The sequence below is a fragment of the Labeo rohita genome, chromosome 11 (genome assembly GCF_022985175.1).
Source record: "Labeo rohita strain BAU-BD-2019 chromosome 11, IGBB_LRoh.1.0, whole genome shotgun sequence".
NCBI lineage: Eukaryota > Metazoa > Chordata > Actinopteri > Cypriniformes > Cyprinidae > Labeo > Labeo rohita.
Genome location: NC_066879.1, coordinates 21,108,094 through 21,120,259, shown reverse-complemented (window position 1 = coordinate 21,120,259; position 12,166 = coordinate 21,108,094). Strand labels below are relative to the sequence as shown.

At 34.6% G+C, this 12,166-nt stretch overlaps 1 protein-coding gene across 1 annotated transcript; it reads left to right on the top strand.

Annotated features, from left to right (window-relative positions):
* Nucleotides 1-3,629: 3,629 nt before the first annotated feature.
* Nucleotides 3,630-9,506, top strand: zgc:162816 (uncharacterized protein LOC571260 homolog). The gene is given in 9 exon segments (XM_051122125.1): nucleotides 3,630-3,712; nucleotides 3,964-4,122; nucleotides 5,493-5,773; nucleotides 5,878-6,058; nucleotides 7,147-7,268; nucleotides 7,360-7,504; nucleotides 7,506-7,550; nucleotides 8,108-8,213; nucleotides 8,682-9,506. Coding segments are annotated over 8 exon segments (1,119 nt in total). The 5' UTR covers nucleotides 3,630-3,712; nucleotides 3,964-3,973; the 3' UTR covers nucleotides 8,772-9,506.
* The last annotated feature ends 2,660 nt before the right edge of the window (nucleotides 9,507-12,166 follow it).

Sequence of the window (12,166 nt, the reverse complement as noted above, 5' to 3'; positions counted from 1 at the left end):
AGAGCGTGAAGAAAGACTTCCACATGAAGAATGAAGACATCAGTTCCCTGTTTCTTTTCGAACAAAATGGTTTAAAATAATGCACAATTGTCAATGTATTAATAAAAGTGAATTTTAAGGCATACATTGATTTTTGCAGAACAACACTGGATACCAGTGTCAGAAATTAACTTTTACATTAAGAAGCAAAATATTTGTCCCTTTGAATTGTGTCAAATAAAATAAATGTCAAATACCTAAATTTAATATTTAAACTTTTGTCAGTAACAACAGACTGTTTAAAATTTCATTTAAAATATACATATAAAAACAGGAGCTCATAGGGCTGCAATATTATGAAACATTATTGTAATTTATTGTTCTTTATATTGTAATAATGATTATCACCTTTTTGAACGCAGAAGTCTCGTCCGACCGGAGCGGTGCTTTATTTTTCCGGTCTTTGGTGTTTCTAGTCATATTAACATATTTTCGGTGCCGATAATACAACGTTAAACCTCCGCACATTTTTAACATTTAATATTTTTAATATAATGTATTTATATTGAAAAACCCAAACGGAAGTTAGAATCTAGGGGTCCTTCATGTCACCACTCAGCGGTTACTCAGGAAAAAAGTATTCTGCGAATTGATTCATTCTAACATTTCATTTTAATCAAAAAAATTGGTAATATTGGTAATTTCTTTCCTCTTTGTCTTGAGATTTTTGTTGGCATTTTTGTTCATTTTGGTGGGATTTTTGCCACAAGCCCTCCTTAATTTCCGACACTTATTGGAAAAATGAGATTTTATGACTGGAAAGTCAAACAAATCAACATTGTTCTACAAACTATATTATTGACAGAATTCAATGTTTCTTGAACACAAAAAATAGCATATTAGAATGATCCTGAAGAATCATGTGACACTGAAGACTGGAAATTCAGCTTTGCCATCACTGAAATAAATGACATTTTAAAATATATTTAAAAAAGAAACAGTTATTTTAAACCATAATAATATTACATGCTACTATTATACTTACTATATTTTTGAACAAATAAATCCATCCATAAGAGACACATAAGAAACACTTAAACTCTATTGTATAAGATGTGACTGGAATTTGAAATCATATCACTGTAGCATTATCACAACAAGAAGGATTGTCTGTAAAGACTGTATAGAACTCATACAGCCTGCAGCTCTTGAAAGACGTCAAAGGATAAAGTGAAAACAGGTCTCAAGATCTTTCTGATACTCTCACACGGCTCTGGTAATTGAGGATTTTATCCAAGTGGGAGAGAAGGGATTAGTGTTAATGACTACATGCCTTAATTAGCCACTTGATTAACTGACTTTGAAATAATCCACTTTAATGAGTAACAGAAAGTTCATCAGGGACATTAGATTAGACTTTCTGATGTTCACTGACTGTATAGCCTATTACATATTCAGCCAAACAAGTGCTATACTGGAGATATTTTGAAAGTTATATCACCTGCATTATCCTGAGACTGAATGTGGGATGAAGGTTTTGTTGACAGTTTGAAATGCATTAATGTATAACATTAAGACAAAGAGTGCTGTATATGTAACCTGCAGTCTTCAGTATTCTCATGCTCATGGCATTTGCTTCTTTCACAATACAGTCTGAGCCTCACTGCCACTGAACTTTGAACTTGAACGTGACAAGAACATGTAATAGATGTGAGCAGATTCCAGCTGACATTACTTCAGTGCATTTGAGATTCAAAATAAAGATGAGGCTGAATACTTCCTTTGTTTATTGAACAGTATACCTACACAATAAATCTAACACAAATTTTGACTAGTTTCCCCTTTTCTGATAAGCATCAGTAATAAAAATGCAATATGGAAGGAATAATTGACGACGGGCTGTTGAATTATTACAAAATAATGCACAGCTGACGTGGTGACTGGGCCACAAAGTGCATTTTCTTATAATTCAACGAGTCAGTTAACGTTACTCTGCTTATACTATGGTTACCACACCTCAAATAATTTTCAGATGTTGTATTTAAAGACATTCCTCAGGTTTTTATCCTTAAAAGACGTCTGTTTTTGTCATCCAACACCATTGATAATTAGGCTACAACATCATTTTAGACCTAAGGACGGAGGCCTCAGCATTTATATTAATAAATTCCCGTTATTATCATCACTGAAGCTACAAAATTAATATTTTATTTACTTTATCTTCTATTATCGTACCTGCACTGACTATGTTGTTTATGATGAGGGAATTCGTGATCGTGTGCACTCATCAATCAACAGCTCCAGCGTTTTCAGCGCTGACTAATCTAACGCCTCTGATTGGCCAATGCATTCCTAAATTCACCAGAAAGGCTTTCCACCTTTTTCTTCCTGTAAGAGCGAGCGTGGCCATTTCTAAATGTTATGAGTCTGGCTTCCGGTCTCATAGGCATCCAGCTATTTTTAGCAAAACAGCTTGTTTTGCTGCTTGATATTGCAAATCGGTGTGTCTTACCATATTATATTAATGTATTATCTTAATTATGAGCACACTGGTTTTTAGCACAGAGTTTACTGCACGTTGTTATTCTTACCCTTACCTTTACGTTGAATAAAAAGATGGATAACGCTGCACAAAACAGTGCGTAAAAGCAATCAGATTACCTATATTTGCCAAAAATGCTTTTTAAAATCATAGGTTGAGATGGCTATGTCTTTTTTTCATATGTGCTTAAATGCCTTAAAGTGCTTGAACCCCGATAATCGCTACTTGTGTATTATTTGTGTATATTACTTGTGTATATAATGTATTATTACATGTGACCCTGGACCACAAAACCATTCTTAAGTCACTGGGGTTTATTTGTAGCAATAGCCAAAAAGACATTGTATGGGTCAAAATTGTTGATTTTTGTTTTATGGCAAAAATCATTAGGATATTAAGTAAAGATCATGTTCCATTAGGTATTTCGTAAAATTCCTACTGTAAATATATCAAAATGTAATTTTTGATTAGTAATATGCATTGCTAAGAGCTTCATTTGACAACTTTAAAGGTGATTTTCTCAATATTTAGATTTTTTGCACCCTCAGATTCCAAATTTTAAAATAGTTGTATCTCTGCTAAATATTGGTCTATTATAGCAAACCATACATCAGTGCTAACAAAAATTTTATTTATTCAGCTTTCAGCTGATGTATAAATCTCAATTTGGAAAAATTGACCCTTATGACTGGTTTTGTGGTCTAGGGTCACATATAAGCATTTATCAGCCCTGTAGTATAAAATATAATTATAAATTCTGACAAAACTTGCCTGAAATCATATTACATATTATAATATATTTCAAGGGAATAACTTGTGCAACCAAGGGAATACAAAGAATTATAAATACAGAAGTTAAAGTAAACCTACAAAATATTAGTTCCCGGTTTTCCTAACAGTTTACACAATATTAATAATATAATAATTATTTTTTTAATAAAAAACTCCTAAAAACGCTAAGACTAGACCTATAAAAATGAATAAGTCTATGAGAAACAAAAAGCGTCAAAAACTGTTAGCTTAAAAAAAATCAACCTTTTTCTTTCTTCTGGTGGAACTCGTATATTTTCCCTAAATCTTTCTAGGAGCTTTAAGTTTGAAAACCGCAGTTTGTCACGTCTTGTGTTGCTCTGCTCATTCTGGCTTCACACTCTTGCACTCATTGATCAGAATTTGAGCCGCTGCTTTATGGTAAGCCAAAGAAAATCTGCGATTTAAAGTTTAACATTAGTTTATCATAACTATTTGACACGGGCTATTTTAACAATAAATTAAGCTCATGTTTACTCGATCTTCTTACAACATGAATTGAAGACTTTAAGGAGTTTACTTTACATGATAATGTTAACTTGCATTTACTTTATCTTCACAGTCTGCATCTTTTTGCAGATCTGCAGTTTTACATTTCGCTTAAACGTGTTATTGTATTTTATTTCTTTTAGTTTTTTCATAATGGCTGCTGTTGAATTCATCAAAGACCTTTGTACTCCAGCGCTGGTCATTGACCTGGATACAGTGAAAAGAAACGCTGAAGGAATGCAGGAGCGCTTCCACAGTTTAGGGGTCCAGCTCCGACCGCACATGAAAACACACAAAACACTGTAAGATTCATTGTCAACAACTGAAAACTCTCGAAATGCTTGCAAAATATTCTTATTACATGCACTTATTATGTTAGTAACTTAGAATTGAATACTTAGTGCACTTAAAGTTTTTTTTTTTTTAAAAAGGGTTTACGCTTACATCACGATTTGGTCAGTTACCCGGATACGCGGCTATATTGGCGATACCCGAATGTAAACAACCGTGGATTGCACGAATAATGTACTACTGAACACGTTGTTCTGCTAATTTAAGCTGTCTAAACCACGGAAAAACGTGTGAAAGCTGCTAAATCATGTAGAGAAGGACTTAGTAAGCAGAAAAGGGCGCAATATTTTGACAAACTAAAGTTAATGGTGGTAAACAAGCTGTATTAATTAAGATATTTCACCTGTCTGACTGGAAATGATAAGAACAAAAAATCCTGATTCATTTTGGCCAACCACAAATGCCTTTTTGTTCCTCAGACAGTTTTTTTTCAACACTTCTCCTTGATTTGTTATAACTTTTGGCAGTCTATAGTACTCCAAATGTTTTTCCTGGTCTGACCAATTAGTACGGCCCAAAACATGACAGTAAGTGACTATTTTTAACAGTAATAATCAGCAAAATATGCAAGTTTCATTTGTTCCGTTGTTTACATTCAGTGCCACCAATATGGCCGATTGTGGCCATTTATTCCCTGGTGAAAAAAACAGCATATGCTGGTAGGTATGTTTTGATGCTGGGATGCTGGTCCTTTGCTGGTTCATGCTGGTCCTTGACCAGCAAAAACCAGCAAAGGACCAGCTTAAACCAGCTAAGGACCAGCATAAACCAGCAAAGGACCAACTTAAACCAGCATCAAAACATACCTACCAGCATATGCTGGTTTTTTCACCAGGGTTTGGAAGAAGTTAAAACAAAATATGTGACCCTGGGCCACAAAACCAGTCTTAAGTCGCTGGGGTATATTTGTAGCAGTAGCCAAAAATACATTGTATGGGTCAAAATTATAGATTTTTCTTTTATGCCAAAAATCATTAGGAAATTAAGCATAGATCATGTTCCATGAAGATATTTTGTAAATTTCCTACTGTAAATATATCAAAACTTAATTTTTGATTAGTAATATGCTTTGCAAAGAACTGAATTTGGAAAACTTTAAAGGCAATTTTCTCAATATTTTGATTTTTTTTGCACCCTCAGATTCCACATACTGAAATAGCTGCATACATCGATGGAAAGCTTATTTATTCAGTTTTCAGATGATGTATAAAGCTCAGTTTCGAAAAATTGACACTTATGACTGGTTTTGTGGTCCAGGGTCACATATTTGAACAAAGGAGCAAAAATGGTTTCTTTCATCATTAATATTATCTGTCTTCAGGGAATGTGCGGACATCATGACAGGAGGTTCTCGTCGTTGTATCGTTGTGTCTACTCTAGCTGAGGCGTCATTCTATGCTGATAACGGCTATGATGATATACTATACGCATATCCTTTGCCATTTGATAAAGTGGAGCGCTGTGCTGAGCTGTCTGAGAGACTTTCTCTGTTCCACGTTGTGGTGGACAATCGCCTCGCTCTACAAGAACTGAAGAAGAGACCTCTGAAGCAGGGGAAAGTCTGGAAGGTGTGGATGAAGCTGGATTGTGACAATGGGAGAGGTAACACTTGAAGGTGGAGTTCAGTAAATTTACGTCCAGATGTTTAAAGCATGGTTTTAGATGTACTGCAATAAGATGAATTGCTTTGTTTTTTGTTTTGAAAGCGGGTGTTCCTCATTGTGACCCAGCTGCGCTACAGCTTGCCCAGGAGATCTCGGAGACTTCAGGGGTGGAGCTGACAGGGATTTACGCCCACTGTGGGAACACCTACGCCTGTCAGGGGGAGGAGCAAATCAAAGCCGTCGCTCAGGAAACTACTACAATTACATTGCAGTTCATGGAGAAGTATGCTGATGTCATCAAACACTTACTTAAAATTAAGCTTTAAAAACATTGATAATAGTAATAAATGTAATCTCTTCCAAAAATAGAATTTTTTTGTTTATATTATACATAATATAATATTGTGGTCTAATTTACTAAAGTTTAAAATAAATTGATTTTAATTTTTAATATTTTATTTTTAATTTCTTTAGACAACTAAATTTTAACACTGATAAAAAAATGTAATAAAAATGAAAACAAAACTTAAATTAAAATAAGCAAAAATAAATTTTTATAGTAAAATTTAAAATAAATTGATTTAATTTTTTAATGTTATTTTTTATATCTTTAGACAAAAAAAAATATATAGCAAAAAAACCCCAAAATTTTAAACACTTTAAGTTACAACATTGAACTATGTAGTAAAAATGTTAAAAAATCCTTATATATATTAAATAATAAAATAATTTTAAAAAGTTTTTATATTGTACAACATATAATTTTGTGCCATCTATATTCACTTGTAGCCTTAAAAAAGACTTTAAGTGTTTTATTTTTAATGTATTTAGACAGCAGAATGCACAAATGAATGTAATCTTTAGTAAAAAACTAATTTTTATTTACATTTTAAACAATTGATTTTAATTTAGTGTAGTTTTTATTTAAACAGCAAAACATTTTATATATATATAATAATCAGCAAAATATATATAATTTATTGAACATAATATTGTCATGTCAAAATTCACTTAAATTCACTTAAAATAATTGAATCACTTTTTGGTATTTTATTTATGTAGTCAGCAAAGCATAGAATTTAAACACTAATAATTTAACAATAATAAATATAATCTTTAGCAAAAAATAAATGTATACTTTTTTGTATTGTATATTATGAAATGGTGGTGTCCAAATTCACTTGCAGCATTTAAAGTAATTGGTTTTAGTTTTTAATGTTTTATCTTTGATTTATTTTGTTAGTAAAGCTTTAATATAGGAAGTTCGGCATAATATGAACATTGTCATGAGCTTATTGTAATTTTCACAATTTTAATATCAATGCATCCCTACTTAATATGCATTGATGGCATTATTTCTGCTATTCATAGGTTGAAGGCTGCTGGAATACAAGGTACCAAATCCAGCATTGGCTCCACCCCTTCCTGTAGCCACCCAGTCCCAGACATGGCCATGCTGAGTGAGGTGCATCCTGGGAACTATGTATTTTATGGTCTGTGTTGCCATGCTCTCCTGTCGAATCATTGTAAGTAGTGATGGTATCAGTTTGTTTTGAATCATAATATCATCCGTTGCATATCCAGACGTGCAGCAGTCCCTCATCGGGTCCTGTAGACTGGAGGATGTTGCAGTACGGGTGCTGACACGGGTCATAGGTCATTACCCAGCTAGGAACCAGCTACTTGTAGACTGTGGGTGGACAGCACTGAGTCATGATGGTGGGGGGGCGCTTACCTACAGGATATGCCATCATCGAAGGACACCCAGAACTCAAGTAAGAGATCATGTTTTTTCTTTCAGTTACTGGCAGATTTTATTTATTTTTATTTTATTTTGTTTATTTTATTTTTTATTTTATTTTATATAATATTCTTTTCTTTTTTTCTTTCAGTTACTGGCAGATTTAATTTAATTAATTTTATTTTTAATTTTATTTTATTTATTTAGTACAAAGAAAATGCGAAAAATTATTATTATTAATTTCCCTTTGCATTACCACTGTTACACTGTTCAAAGGATTGGGGTCAGTTCTTATTTTTATTCCAATTTAATATTTTTTTTTTTAAGTAAAAACTACACTTAAGTTTATTTTCAGCATATAAAATGGCTGATTGTAGTTTTTAGTGTTTTTACAATTTTTATTATCAGCCATTTATCAGTTATTAGCCAAAACAACTTTAAATCAACTTATCGTTATTGGCCTAAATTTGGATATTGCATGGTCAGCATAGCATTTGAATGATTTGAATTTATAATCTAAATGTGATTCATGTGAATAAATATTTAAAACATATGATATAAATAGCATGAAGGGTGTCGTCTGTTTTGCAGACTACTGTCTATGACTCAGGAACACGGCAGGGTGGAGCCCATCTCTGGAAAACTGGACTTCAAGCAGTTCCCACTAGGGTCGCTCCTTACACTCATGCCTTACCATGTGAGTTACTAACCATCTCCCTCAAACAAAATACACAGAAACACACTGTATTCAACTGTATGAAAGGACATTCTCCACCTAACTAAGCCACTGCTTGCACGTCAGAAGTCATTGACTGTTTTCCTTCAGGACACAAATTTGGACATCAACACGGTACAGTAAACGGTGATATTACCATAAAGTGCATAATTCCAGTTCTACACAAAATTATTAACTTGACCTGGACTGATTTGGAAAAATATCCAAGAATTCATTGCGCCAAAAATGTTGTAGTCAGCAAAAACTTTGTTTATCCTCAATGCAGTGAGCCTGTATTGAACATAGCCTAGGGATAAGGGCTTGCCACATCATCTGTCAATGTTGGCATTTGCATGTCTGTTTTTATTCATAACATAACATTACACATTTTAATACAATGAAATGTATTCATTCAAAAATTAAGAGCAGGCTTGTGTGTTTTGTTGACAGGCTTGTGCTACGGCTATGATGCATCCAGTTTATTTTGTCCACTCTAAAGGGAAGATTATAGACACCTGGAAACCCACCCGAGGCTGGTAACAATTTCAATCAGAGGGACTTCCGTGGACATCCACGGACTGTGGTTGGAAATATTTAGGACTAGTAACAACAGCTGTGGATTTGCTGTTTGAATAAGCAGGTGCCTATTAAGAAACCCACCTTAAGAGCTTCTTTATCCGGATTCAAGTGCATTATGTTGTGCAGTGCAGTTCTTTCCTTGAGGAGCACTTGTTGTTTAAAATGTAGCATTTCAGTGAAACAGCCTTTGTGTAAACTGGAAGGCTCACACAGGACTTATGACTTAGTCTTCTTTTTTTTTTTTTTAATTGCATTTCTCTGCTTTTTTGAACAGTTAAAACTAATACTCTCTCCAGGCTTATGAAGGGCTATGAAAAGACTGTGATTTCTTCTTTGTTTCTGACTGAATTTGCATGGAGTGTTTTGGAAAGATCTGAAATTCTGAATTTCTCCTTTTTACGAAATGTTAACAACACGTACCTCAGTCTGTATTAAAATCATTTACCACAGTGGCATTGTTTGAAAAGCAGAAGCTTTTTAAATGGATGTTTCAATCATGGACACTTTTTGTGCTCAGGACTAAAAATAACCTCTCCTGTCAGTGCCGATAGCCTTGTGCTTAGTGGCGACCCGAATTCGATTCCCATCTCGAGGTCCTTTGCCGATCCCGCTCCCCTCTCTCTGCCCAGTACTTTCATGTCATCTCTCTACTGTCCTGTCCATTAAAGCCACAAAAAATCTCTCCTACATTTTTCAACAGCATATACGCATCAGTTGCATGAAAATTTTGTCAATTCAGTCCTAATGTGGCCCAAATTGCATAATTTTACAAAAACACTAGGAAAAAAACGTAATTGGAAATGATGCATAATAAAATATTCTGTCATCAGTAGCTATTTACCTTCATTTTAAAATTAAAATCTAATTTTAAAGTTTCTAAATAAGCAACATCACATGAGTAGACGTGAGATACGGCTGTATATCAGCACGGCTGTGATTCGGCCATAGGTAATCACAGCGTACCAATATAAGGAAAGGAAAAAGTGTGGCCAAGTATGGTGACCCATACACTGTAAAAAATAAAAAACACAATTTGTTAAGTCAGCTTAAAATAATTTGTTACCCTGCTGCCTTAAAATTTTAAGTTCAGTCAACTAAAATAAGCTTCAACTTGAAATGTTAAGTTGTACTAAGTAACAACTTAGATATTTGTGTATGCTAAACTTAACAGATGGGTAAGTAACCCAGCTTCCTTAAAATTTTAAGTTGATTTAAATCAAATATCTAAGTTGTCACTTAGTATAATTTAACATTTCAAGTTGAATAGACTTTTTTTTGAGTTGACTGAATTTAAAAGTTATGGGCAGCCAGGTTACAAATTATTTTAAGCTGTGAGTGTGATTTAACATACGTGGATCTGATACAGCATTCATTCTTCAGATTGGTCTCATATTCACAGTAAACACTGGTTTTGAATATCTGCTGAGGAAAGTGTTATCTTTGTTGTAAAGTTAATATCTTTTAAGGGTGACTTTGCTCTTCAGTTCATTTGTTTTCTGTGCTGAGCTGTTGTTGACACTAAAAATAACTTCCGTTTATAGCGTTAACTTATGTTCAGTGTAAAAGTCTTTACTGCTGACTCATGAAAACAGTCTCTTGTCGCCATCTAATGACAGAACAATGTAACTAAAATCACCAACACGAACGCATCGTTTCTAAATACTAAACACTGTTATTAAATACTATTATTTATATAAAATATTATTTACTGAATAATAATATTTAATAAATGACAACAACAGCCAGCATAAAAATTGCTAGTAGTGCTCTGACATACAGCACTGATTTTACATAAACATGAGATTTTGCCAAAACTATCTTCTCTGGAACAAATTATAGATTAATGAGACCAAAGACTGCCTGTTAGTTTTACTCATAACAAGTTATATCTCATGTGTAACCACTACAGAGACATCAGAGCCAGCAGTGAATTCCAGAAGAGCTGGCAGAGGTGAGGTGCTCTCGGGCGGGTTCATGAGTGCAGAGCGGCCGCTGACGATCTGGAGCTCACATGTCCGAAAACTAGGGTGCTGTACCACACAGCAGGTTCAGCCCTTGCCCCGCACGTCGGAAATGGTCGACCGCACACGGAAAACACGATATTCTCCATTCGTTTAAACCAATTAAAAAAAATCGAGGCAGCTTTCAGACGTGACTTTCTTCATATTTTATTAAATTGTTTGATGCAAGCACAAATCTCTTCTCTCGCAGGTAGATTCTCTTAACTCGCAATAAAAAAGGGGTTTCTCTCGCTTACATGTGATGTAAAGTACAAAGGCAGCGCTCTGACATACAGCACTGATTTTACATAAACATGAGATTTTGCCAAAACTGTCTTCTCTGGAACAAATTATAGATTAATGAGACCAAAGACTGCCTGTTAGATTTACTCATAACAAATTATAGCTCATGTGTAACCAATACAGAGACATCAGAGCCAGCAGTGAATTCCAGAAGAGCTGGCAGAGGTGAGGTGCTCTCGGGCGGGTTCATGAGTGCAGAGCGGCTGCTGACGATCTGGAGCTCACATGTCCGAAAACTAGGGTGCTGTACCACACAGCAGGTTCAGCCCTTGCCCCGCACGACGGAAATGGTCGACCGCACACGGAAAACACGATATTCTCCATTCGTTTTAACCAATTAAAAAAAATCGAGGCAGCTTTCAGACGTGACTTTCTTCATATTTTATTAAATTGTTTGATGCAAGCACAAATCTCTTCTCTCGCAGGTAGATTCTCTTAACTCGCAATAAAAAAGGGGTTTCTCTCGCTTACATGTGATGTAAAGTACAAAGGCAGCGCTCTGACATACAGCACTGATTTTACATAAACATGAGATTTTGCCAAAACTATCTTTTTTGGAACAAATTATAGATTAATGAGACCAAAGACTGCCTGTTAGATTTACTCATAACAAATTATATCTCATGTATAACCACTACAGTGACATCAGAGCCAGCGGTAAATTCCAGAAGAGCTGGCAGAGGTGAGGTGCTCTCGGGCGGGTTCATGAGTGCAGAGCGGCCACTCACGATCTGGAGCTCACATGTCCGAAAAAACTAGGGTGCTGTACCGCACAGCAGGTTCAGCCCTTGCTCTTGATGTAATCAGTATTTACATAGCATGTCAGTAGAAAATGTATCTATCTCACACGTTTTCCGCACTGTACTGGAAAATCACATCTATGATCAGATCTGTTGCCATGTGGTCACCCTACTAAAAATGTTGACGCAAATTTTCAAATAGATGTTATTTGTATCAACAAACCGCTTATTTGAACTATAAACACGTACATTCTCTTATGAAAACCTCTTAAAACTACATTCCGTGACACAAAAACTACTGTTTCTAAAAAGT